Source organism: Schistocerca gregaria, chromosome 4 (assembly GCF_023897955.1).
Source record: "Schistocerca gregaria isolate iqSchGreg1 chromosome 4, iqSchGreg1.2, whole genome shotgun sequence".
Lineage (NCBI taxonomy): Eukaryota > Metazoa > Arthropoda > Insecta > Orthoptera > Acrididae > Schistocerca > Schistocerca gregaria.
In genome coordinates this window covers 498983974-498996667 of record NC_064923.1, presented here as the reverse complement: position 1 = coordinate 498996667, position 12694 = coordinate 498983974, and the positions used below count along the sequence as shown (strand labels likewise).

Below are 12694 nucleotides of genomic sequence, written 5' to 3'. Positions count from 1 at the left end.
ATTCTTCTTCTACAGTGTTTATTTCCCCCATTCCTAACAATTGTTCCCTGATGCTATCCCTGAAACTCTGTACAACCTCTGGTTCTTTCAGTTTATCCAGGTCCCATCTCCTTAATTTCCTACATTTTTGCAGTTTCTTCAGTTTTAATCTACAGGTCATAACCAATAGATTGTGGTCAGAGTCCACATATGCCCCTGGAAATGTCTTACAATTTAAAACCTGGTTCCTAAATCTCTTTCCTTACCATTATATAATCTATCTGATACCTTTTAGTATCTCCAGGGTTCTTCCATGTATACAACCTTCTTTCATGATTCTTAAACCAAGTGTTAGCTATGACTAAGTTGTGCTCTGTGCAAAATTCTACCAGGCGGCTTCCTCTTTCATTTCTTAGCCCCAACCCATATCCACCTACTACGTTTCCTTCTCTCCCTTTTCCTACACTCGAATTCCAGTCACCCATGAGTATTAAATTTTCATCTCCCTTCACTATCTGAATAATTTCTTTTATTTCATCATACAGTTCTTCAATTTCTTTGTCATCTGCAGAGCTAGTTGGCATATAAACTTGTACTACTGTAGTAGGTGTGGGCTTCGTATCTATCTTGGCCACAATAATGCGTTCACTATGCTCTTTGTAGTAGCTTACCCGCGTTCCTATTTTCCTGTTCATTATTAAACCTACTCCTGCATTATCCCTATTTGATTTTGTGTTTATAACCCTGTAGTCACCTGACCAGAGGTCTTGTTCCTCCTGCCACCAGACTTCACTAATTCCCACTATATCTAACTTTAACCTGTCCATTTCCCTTTTTAAATTTTCGAGCCTACCTGCCCGATTAAGGGATCTGACATTCCACACTCCGATCCGTAGAGCGCGTTTTCTTTCTCCTGATAACCGACGTCGTCCTGAGTAGTCCCCGCCCAGAGATCCGAATGGGGGACTATTTTACCTCCGGAATATTTTACTCAAGAGGAAGCCATCGTCATTTAACCATACAGTAAAGCTGCATGCCCTCGGGAAAATTTACGGCTGTAGTTTCCCCTTGCTTTCAGCCATTCGCAGTACCAGCACAGCAAGGCCATTTTGGTTATTGTTACAAGGCCTGATCAGTCAATCATCCAGACTGTTGCCCTTGCAACTACTGAAAAGGCTGCTGCCCCTCTTCAGGAACCACACGTTTGTTTGGCCTCTCAACAGATACCCCTCTGTTGTGGTTGTACCTAAGGTACGGCTATCTGTATCGCTGAGGCATGCAAGCCTCCCCACCAACGGCAAGGTCCATGGTTGGGGGGGGGGGGGGGGGGGCACTTTTATATACCTGTAACAAATGACACATACTTTCAGCTATGCAGCAAAAGTTGTAATACTTCAGTGATGTACCGTTATTAAATAACAGTCACCTTGAAGCGCAGTCACGGTGAAGAAATTACACCATTTCTTTGTTGAAGTATGCACTAGTCTAGTTTGCATCCTGTTTTTCTACTGGCAAAGTTGTGCTGCCCCTCAATATGGAACACTTTTAACCACCTACTCTGCAGTGTTGATTTAGCTCCCAATAATTACCATTTGTTCATACACATGTCAATTATGTTTGAGATACGCTAGCTGGCTGTAAACCCAGAAACAAAATTTTATTAAGAGGGACTTAAGTTGTCATCATCATCATCATCATCATCATCATCATCAACAACAACAACAACAACAACAACAACAACCATAACCATTTGACATCCAATGCTGGGTAATTTTTCTTTTTTATGCTGAACTAAAATCCATTGTTTTTCCAATGTCGTTAATGATAATTTTGGTCAAGATCTTGTAAGTCTTGGAATCTTTGTTTTTGATATAATGTCTGCTTCTGTCTGTGTATGTGCGGATGGATATGTGTGTGTGTGCGCGCGCGAGTGTACACCTGTCCTTTTTTCCCCCTAAGGGAAGACTCTCCGCTCCCGGGATTTGAGTGACTCCTTACCCTCTCCCTTAAAACCCACATCCTTTCGTCTTTCCCTCTCCTTCCCTCTTTCCTGAAGAAGCAACTGTTGGTTGCAAAAGCTAGAAATTCTGTGTGTGTGTTTGTGTGTTTTATTTATTGTGCCTATCTACCGGCACTTTCCCGCTTGGTAAGTCTTGGAATAACAAAGATTCCAAGACTTACCAAGCGGGAAAGCGCCGGTAGACAGGCACAATAAAAAAACACACAAACACACACACAAAATTTCGAGCTTTCGCAACCGGTGGTTGCTTCATCAGGAAAGAGGGAAGGAGAAGAAAAGATGAAAGGATGTGGGTTTTAAGGGAGAGGATAAGGAGTCATCCAATCCCAGGAGCGGAAAGACTTACCTTAGAGGGGAAAAAGGATAGGTATATACTTGCGCGCACTTACATGCGCGCGCGCGCACACACACACACACACACACACACACACACACACACACACACACACACACACACACACACACACACACTATTGAAAGAAACTTCCACATGGGAAAAATATATTAAAAACAAAGATTCCAAGACTTACCAAGCGGGAAAGCGCCGGTAGATAGGCACAATGAATAAAACACACAAACACACACACAGAATTTCAAGCTTTCGCAACCGGCGGCTGCTTCGTCAGGAAAGAGGGAAGGAAAAGGAAAGATGAAAGGATGGGGGTTTTAAGTTTTTAAGTTTAAGTTTTGTTTGTACCCTCTCAAAAATGGAATTTCTCTAAATAGCTGTCTTCTTGAAACTCTCGCTTTTCCTTTAGTAGCCGCATTGTTCCATTTGAGAGTTTCTCTGTTTTATTTCTCCTTCTACTAAACTGGATAAGAAATATTGTAATTGCTTAAATTACATGGTGGTTATGTAGAAGCTTAAAGGTGTTTTGTCTTTTTACCAGTTACAGAAGAAAATCGGCCATATGCACTATGCAAGACTGTGTTTACATTTAGAGAGAGAAACTGAATTAATTAAAGTTATGACATTCCTATATGTACTTAAAGGATTATAAGCCATAATAAAAATACTAAAAACTATACATAGACCAGGCTCATAAAAAAGTAAAAATTGATAATATTCCAGTTCTAACAAAGTTTCACAAAACTGATAGGTTTCCGAGGAGAAGGTCATTGTTGCATTCACCAAATATACTTGGCATTAAATATGTAAATGTGACAGGAAGAAAACTACTCTATCCCCAAAATTAGTTTCTGTATTGAGATGGCTTGTTTGCATGCAGCCATTATAAAGTCTCGTCAGAGGTTCAATCGAACCAGAAGCTGTACAGAACTCTACATGATATGACTGTACAGTATTAAGGGATACCATTCACATAATTTAAAATTTATGTAGTTTATTTAGTTAATTATGTAAATTTTCTTTATGCAGTGCTGAACAACAGCAACTGCACCACCTTCAGCTTTCATCGGCTCTTCATCATTGCAAGACTCAGGGTAACATAGACAGTGGCAGAGGGTGATCCATTGCTTATCTCCTCTGCATTCACATTGTGTCGGTCCTTTGGGAAGTCCCTATATGACAAATTTGTCACTGGATTTACCAACAACAGATCTTAGACTCTTCAGGGTTCTCCAGCTGGACGAATCTAAGGTACCTTCAGATGGTAGACACTCAGTAGGTTTCATCCACATTTGAAAGTGGTTACATGTAGCTGCCCACAGTTGTTCTCTGGCAGCACATGGAGACATTGTTGGTGTTGATATTGAACTAAGGAAGCTACTTCTGGATTTCAACCTAGATCTTTGTGATCAGTGGGTATGGACAGGGTGTGAATGATTTAGTTCGACCTTTTTCCTTTCAATATCTACAGCAATATGAAGATGGTGCGTGGCCGTAGTTCAGTGTTCACATACACAGAGCCATCTTTAACTTTGGTCTAGTTGTCAATCCAGTGAACAACTACTACAATTACTTTTAGAGTATCCAGTTTGGCTCTACTTTGTGGTGACTGTAGTTGAGTACTGATATGCTGTCTTGAGCTGTTGTGTGGATACTGTCTCGAGTGGAGACGTGTCAGCTTATTTCCATATTTGGCTAATGGATTTCAACTTTGATACTATTTGTGTGACACAAGGCAAAGCATAAAATAGATTTGGCCTTGTGCACCCTCTTTCGGAGGCTGTCTTAATTCAGTTAATACCTGACTACTAGACAGCTCAGCACTTTCCTATGAATGGCTGTGTTCAATATTTTCTGGAGGACGCATCAGGTGCCACAACAAGTGATTACAAACAGTGGTTTCAGAATAATGTGACAAAAATCAATTAATTGTTATTTAATACTTCAGCTTCACCAAAGTTTTAGAAGGCCATTTTGGGGTGCATCTCATACATTATTTTGGAAAGATATGTTTAGAAACAGGATGTATACCTATGTAAATTATCCATATGAACTGTTAATTGTTCAAATCCACTCATTTAGCTATACAAATACATCATTAAGTTAGTTAACCATTAGACTTAGAATACATAGACCTGCTTACATGTATACCTTGTAATAATCCTCTTACATATCTACTTGAGCTGTTGTAGGACTCTTATTTACCGTTACTGCATTATCAACGGCTTCTGCAGATATAATTTTTTGTTTTGTAATTCAGTGCAAATGTGTCATTAAGAAGCAAGGTAAATGTGTTATAGGGTTAACACATTGGACTTTCTTCGCCCTTATACTTTTTGTAATAATTGTTTGGTGCAGGTCAGTGTTACAAAGTTCATATTCAGACATTTAAAATGCGATTTTTCAGTATGAATTATGTTTGAACTAGAGGATTGTCACGACTGATTATTTTCTTTTTATGTCATGATAAATATGTAAGTTCCAAGCCTTTTGTGAGACAAATTTGTGTTTGTAAATACTTTAAAATTTTTGCCAATGAAACTGAAATACGTCACATGTTGATTTTGCTTAAATAATGGAAGCAGTACATGTATATTTGATACAATAATTTTCCTGATCATTTCAGTGCCAGTAAATGGCAGAGTGAATTTACTGATCATTCATAAGTATGATAAATAGATAACTGTATCTTGAGACCATTCATTGTAAAAGCAAATATCTCCATATAAGTTGTTAGTGAAACAAAGTATCTTGTATTTATTAACTGAAGAGCAGAGCTTACACTTAAAATATTAAAAGTGAAATCAAAAAAACTGTTGTTAAAATCTGACCTTTTTTTTTCAGTTTATATAGTATGCTCATCATCAGATGTGGCTAATCTTATTGTGAAGTACTCTTCTGCCATATCAACTCTGGCTTACTGCAACAAGGTGGAAGTTTGTGACAATCCTCCACTTGGCTGTGCAATTTTAACTGTATCTGGACAATGCGAGGTTCACTTAATGTTAAAGGTACAGTCATTGTTAATATTAATTTATCTTATTATTACACTTTTACACAGAAGTAATGAAAAAAAGCCTCTGTAAAAGAATAACACGGAAATGTTGACAAAATACCACAGGATACAATTGCCGCAATAATAAAAGCAAAAGAGTTAAAAATCTCCCTTTTCTAAATAACACTTCATCAGAAACCAACCTAATGGTGAGCTCTGGGAATTGCCAAGGCTATCAAACATTGCAGATGGGCACGACGTAAGTGTCACTTATCACTGGAAAACTTTACTGCACATAAAAGGCTCTGTGCTTATGTTCATTATTTCATAAATTGCCAGTTTGCTTTAGTACACTGACTGGCAAGAAAAATGCAACACCCAACAAGTGATCTGTAATCATCTAGTAATTATCTTTTTCATCACAATGAAGCACTTCAATCAATTTTTTGAGATGGGGTATGTTATTTGTGCTGATTGTTTATTGCAGTAGCCTCAACTGTTGTTTCCTGTCCAACCTGGAAAAACCCACCACTGAATGTGCACATATAATATTTCCCCTGCTTGTAGATGTTATTTTTGGACCCTGAATTGTTCCCCTTTCAATCACATGTATTTGTAAGATCTTTCTGTGACTGTTGAATCAGCTTTACACTTGAGCTTAATTGGTTAAAATTCACTTATAATCATCTTTCTTTTTTCGTTGTTGCATGCTTAGAAGGGACCATACCACAATATTCCAGCATAAGATAGTGGATTATTGTCATAAAAGTCATGCAAATTTAAAATAAATTTCAGTTTTTGTAAGAAATTGTAGTGTTGCATTTTTTGTGCCAGTCAGTGAATTTCTGGTACCCTCTTACATGGCAATGTTTATACTGACCCTGTTGTCACTGCAGAACACTTCATGCTATGAGATGGACAGTTACAGAACTATCAGTCTAATGAATGTTCTCTTTAAGTTACTTGAATACACAATGAACCGATGGCTGCTATTTTGGTTTCTTGAGATGGGTCTTTTGATTACCTCCAGATGTAGATTTCGAGAGGTTCCGGCCACAACTGTCCACTCAAACAATAAAGACAAGACAGTGTTTGTCTGTAACCAACACCTCATCACTGTCTTTTTTGAATTAAGAAAATTATACACCACCTCGTGCAACTGCCTAATCCATGCCTTACTGTACGAGTGGAGTTTCAGAGAATGCCCCCTTCCAATTTGCATCCACTATTTCCTGTCTCTCACATTGTTTTTTGTTTGATGTGGGGTACTGTAGAGGTATGTGTGGAAAGTGATCTCTCTTTCTCTGATAATGATAAATATACTTGTGGATGATGTGGGGGTTATGGCTCCTCTATATGTCAAAGATTATTGTATGTACCGCAATTCTTCAACCATGAGTATTGCTGAACAGCTAGTGGTGCTGTAAGAAAATTGCGTTTCTGGGACCTCACTCATGGCTTCTGATTTTCCACTGACTAAACATGTGTTGTGCGCATCTGCTGATGTAAAACTGTTCATCAATGAACAGAACTTTACCCTCATAATGAATTTTTCAGTGTGGTAGAATAATATCAGTTTTGGGATTCTTTACTTGTTGCCTGCTTGACATGATCTACCGATATTCACCAGCTCAAAAATAAGTGCTGGTTGAAACTTAACACTCTGCTGCCTCAGTTACAGCTCTGGTTGCAGTCTACTGCACCCGCTTGTGTTTGTACAAAGACCTTGTCTCCGTCTCCCGGTCCATACAGTGGAAACACTTTTTTGCCATCAGCTGTACCAATTAGACTCAGTCAAAGACCAATGTTGAAACCTGTGTGACTCAGTTCACTCCTCCGCAGAACCCTGATACATTCCCAATGCCCCAATGTCACTCCCTGTTAACTATCCAGAATTTCTTCACCTCGAATCTTGCTTCACCATCATTCCCCAAACCCCTCAACATGCAAGCTAACCGTACATCCACACAAAGAACCACAATCTACCCACTAAATACTAATCCTGACTTTATAATCCTGCCTGCTGAGAAAGATCCTACCACTGTTGTTTTGAACCACAAGGATTACCTGTCAGATCTGTCCACTTACAAACCCTAAAACCCAGCAGGTTCTGCCTCAAATCCTTAGGCCCATCCCAGAACGTCTCCCCAGAGTCTATCTCCCTCCTCTCCCCTACCACTTCCCTCACTCCTACCTTCTTACATGCTAGTAAAATTCCATAAACCCAACCACCCATTACACCCCCATTGTGGCCCATTACTGTACCTCCACTGAGAGAACCTCTGCTCTCATAAACCAACACCTTCAGCCTATTACCCACAACTTATCCTCCTAGATAAAAAGACATCAACTGTTTTTTCCATCGACTCTCAACAGTTCTTGTTCTTTTACCCTGTTCATCACTGTTGCTGTTACCTCCCTCTACACTTAACATCCATAATGCTCATGGCGTTACCACTATTGAACATTACCTTCCCCAACACCCAACGGATTCCAAACATACAACTTCGTTCCTAGTCACCGGGACCAACTATATCCTCACACACGGTTACTACATCTTTGAAGGCACTGCCCCCCCTCCCCCCCCCCCCACCATCTTCCCCCACCCCCTGACAAATCTGGGGCTTGATAATGGTCACCCACATGACACATCCTACACCAACCCTTTCTTGGGTCATCTAGAGGAGTCCTTCCTAACCACCCAGAATCCCAAACCACTCCCTCGTTCAGATTCATTGATGACATCTTTGTAATCTGGTTCAAGGGTGAGGACACCCAATCCACATTCTTCCAGTAACTCAGCACCTTCTCCCCCATTCACCTGGTCCTCCTCAGCCCAGCAAGTAACCTTCCTTGATGTTGACCTCCACCTCAAAGATGGCTACATCAGTACCTCCGCCCATATCAAATCTACCAAGCACCAGCAGTACCTCCACTTCAACAACTTCCTCTCATTCCATAACAAAAAGTCTTTCCCAACAGTCGTTGCATCTGTCATGATGAGCACTCCCTCTGGAAATATACTCTTGTGACTCAGTAAGACCCAGGACTGGAGCAACTGAATCACATTCTCCGCCAGTTTGACTGCATCTCATATTGCCCTGAAGTGAGGCATGTTTTACCCACTGTCCTTCCCACTCCTCTCAAAGTGATATTCTGCCACCCATCGAATCTACACAACATCCTCATCCATCTTTATTAAAGACTTGCTCCAAACTCCATATCACATGGCTCATATCCCGGTAACAGATCTCTTTGCCAGATCTGTTTCATACATCCTCTCTCCACCACCTACTCACTGCGCTTACGTTCAGAAGGATGATGATTCAAACCTGTATATGACATCCTGTTTTAGGTTTTCCATGATTCCCCTAAATAGCTTCAGGTTCCTTTCAAAGGGCACGCCCGACTTCCTCCCCCATCCTTCCCTAATCCGATGGGACCTATGACCTCGCTGTTTGGTCCAATCCCCCGAATCAACCAACCAACCAACCACCACCTACTCCAGTCCAGTCACAAACATCACCTTTCCCATCAAAGGCAGGGCTGCATATGAAAGCAGTCTTGTGATCGACAAATTAAACTGCAACTGCCATGCTCTGATCTGTGTGGGCATGACAGTGAACAAGCTGTCTGGCTACATGATGACCACTGACAAACTGTGACCAAGAAACAGCTGGACCACCCAGTTTCTCAGTACAGTGCCCAACACAATGTTCATCATTTACATTACTGGTTCAAAGCCTGTACCATCTGGATACTTCCAAACAACACCAGATTTTCTGAATTTTGGAGGTGGGAACTCTCACTGCAATATATCCAATGTTCCTGGAACACTCTTTGCTTCAACCTCTGTTACTCATTGTCTTCCACACACTTATCCCTTTCCCTGTTCCCACTCCAGCACTACACAGCCTTTGTCACCAATGCACCTGCAGTATTTTTCCTCCTCTCCTTTTCTGCCCCCCCCCCCCCCCCTCCCCCTGCTGCCCTCCTTGTAACCTCTCAACTGTGCCTAGCTGTCTTACCCTCTTCCCACCTTATATGATCCCACAAGCAACATTTAATCAAACCCACTCCTACCCTACTATCCCTCACCCTACCCCTCCTCTGCCTCTTCACTATCCTCACCACCTAAATTGCTTCTCCCATCCAGCTGTGTGCTCACAGTCTGTACTAAGCAGCCAGAAAAAGTGGTCAACTCACAATCTCCACTATATGGCAAGTAGCAATCTATCCTTTTCGTAATATTGTCATTTTTTCCATCCTGGATTTTCCATTGTTTGATTTTGTACCAAGCACTAGTTTTACCTTTTGGACGAGTCTTGTGGATAGCCCCTGGCAGAAGTTGGGTTTCCTCCTTTACAGATAGGACACCTTCAGTTACTAAAGAATTATGCTGTACGTGTCCACAGTTACTCTGAACAACCGAATATCCTTATCCATATTCTTTTCCATGGGGGATTCACCTACTATGAAGGTGACCCCGGTCTGGTATCCCAGTAGCAGTTTGATTGGAGTATCTCTCCACTATGACTTCTGTGCTCCCCATTGAACCCTCCTGTTAAGTTATCCTCACAAATGCCTACATATACATATTGTATACCTCACCCAGAATCATCTTGGATCATCATTTGGACCAAAGGAGGTAGTAGACTCCTTTGGATTTTGGTGTCTGTACCTCACAGCCCTTGGTTAATTTCTTTGTTTGAAAATCATTTATATGATGGCTTGAATGTCAATGATCACATCAACTGTGCCATCATGAATAACTGCAGTATTTTTATACAAGAATTAATTGACATTATCCAAGCCATCCTTTATACTTGAACTCTAAAAAACTTGCAACACTTCCGTGATCTGTGGTGATGTCCTAAGCAGTTGCATCGGGATTGAGGGGAAGGAACTTTCTGTTTGGTTAATAAAGGAAGCTACAAAGATGGAAGCCTTGGAATGAAGATACTGGGATCCGACTTGCAGTCAACACTGGATCTTCAGCTTATTGAAACTTGAAACACGGAATAACACATTGTGGCCTCAATGAACAAGTTATGAACTGTAGTAGGGTCTGTGGCTGCATAGCTGTCTTCCCTTCTGCCTTCTCAAAGGTGATATGCTGTAATTTTCTGGCTCAGTTATCAGCTTCACTGACGCTTGATACCCCAGTCAAAAGTGCACACATTGTTGTTGTGACCACCTTTTGTGAATGGCCAGTGTCCAGTTAGGCTGCCCCTGCCACAGATTCACTACTTTATTGTTAACACTAAAAGTTGAGGACTACTTGCCTTCCAGTGAGGTGACTATGTACAAGCAGAAAATTGGATTTTACATTTTGTTTGATAGAGTGGTTTACTTAGTATCATTTGAAATTTGTCACTGTGATCTCATCACCTCTTTTTAACATTCTGTGGCACAAGAATTCTGTCAGTCTACTGAGATTGGGAGATTGAAAGTTGGATGCTACCTCTCCCACCTTACTGTATTTCACTTAGTTTTATGGTTGTTTTACACTTACTCTTCTTACCACTTTTACACTTCAGATTGAATCAGTTGTGCACTGAACCTGAAGAGTAGATCAGTTGGGCACATGATCATTTTAACCTCGGCATCCTTTTTCTTTTACCATTCTGTAATGAGTATTCTGTCTTGTACTGTGACTGAGGCTGCTGCTTGGCTGCAGAAGTTGACTTCCCCTTTTGTGATTGTTTTAGTTTTACTCTTTGATGATGCCTCTCAGTGTGCTTTAAAATGTGTGTTGCAAAACAAACAGAAGTGGCCCTGTGTGGTAGAAGCAAGGTTGAGACCATTTTAAGGATAAATATGGCTGAAAATTAATGACACAAACAAAATATGGTTCAAATAATTGGTCTTACCATTTGCATAATTTATCGAGGTCTTCAAATGAAATGGTAGAGGACACCAGATAGATTCGGTCATCTACTCTAAACAGAAATGCAGTGAAATCACCCAATCCAAAACTGTTAATGGCTACTGACAAGCGTACAGTTAGAAATGTTATCCTATGATCTATGTTCTGATACATACTTGCATAATAAGTTTGCCAAAAAGTTCAGTTTATGGCTCCCTTTTGTAGCTGCTGAAGTGATGGTGAGCCAATAAATTGATATATCCAGATTTAATAGGGACACAGCAACCCCAGTGTCAGGTAGAAACTTCATTGGCTGATTGGTGATGATTAATGAAATCATCAGCCTATTTGGAGTTTTGTCCGCTGCAGGCATTGGTTTGTTAGTGTGCAGAGTTGCCACATGTTGTTATGATGACACAGATGTGTGGACTTTGCACATGTTTTTCAAGTGGTTCGCAAAAAATATGGGCCATGCAATGAACTAGTGACAGCACACTAGTTGGCTTGTCTGCCATTATTTGCAATTGTTCAGCTCCGTGCAGGAACACGGGAAATGAGTATCTAGTTGAAATGGTACCCACTATAGGTCTTAACTTTGTTGTGTGCTATTGAGAGCTTGCGTGCATTTAAAGCTCAATCGAGAATTATTAAATTCATCTGGAACAGTTACTCGCTCTCCGCTGGAGACTGCTGCTGGCACTTGTAAGACGTAAAGCATAATGCGCTGTGACATACATGCCATAGCCTGTCTTTCTTGTGGATTCCATTTTTGGCATAGGACACAGGATGGGACATATGTCGGTGGGATGCCTTAGAGTGTGGAAAAACAACTGTCAGTACAACCTCTGCATAAGTCCAAATACTTTAAATTATTTGTCATGGTTAGGTTTTAAGTGACAAATAGAGAAAGTACTATTATGGTAGTCATAATATTTGTTCAGTTCATATAAATTTATCTAATCAGCTGTTTGTTGATTCACATGTACCTGTCTACAGTCCTGGTACACGTTGAAATCTCCACACCACTGTATTGTAGCACATCACAACAGGAACCAAAACAAAATGGCACTGCCCATTGGTAAAGTAATAATTGTGCAGTAATTCATTTTCAGCAGCAGTGAAAATGATGAGCTGTGTCAGGCCAATCCAGACAGCTAAAGAATTCATCTGGCTTCCTTGTCACAACTGCAAAATTTCTAATGCCGCTGAAAACAAATTTCTGCACGATACTCTACTTTGTCAATTGTCTGCCCCACTTCATTTTGGCTCCTCTAGTGCTACAGTCCAGTGACATGGAGTTTTTAATGTTTACCAGGAACAGGGATATATACCTGTAAATAAACAAAAAAAATGTATTACTTTTTTTTGAAGAGTGTAATTAAAACTTTATAACTACCCCTCATATTTTTGTCACTTCATCTTAAAGTACACACTGTCAGAATTTTAAGAATAAGTATCTTTGTGCAATGCAATATCTTCTCC

General features: G+C 40.4%; 1 protein-coding gene across 1 annotated transcript in view; it reads left to right on the top strand.

The window, feature by feature from the left end:
* Window positions 1-12694, top strand: part of LOC126268181 (valine--tRNA ligase) — a 209065-nt gene that overhangs the window by 178532 nt on the left and 17839 nt on the right. Inside the window, exon 17 of the mRNA XM_049973783.1 lies at window positions 5193-5359. Within this exon, the coding sequence (XP_049829740.1) occupies window positions 5193-5359 (167 nt within the window). The remainder of the gene's footprint in view (window positions 1-5192; window positions 5360-12694) is intronic.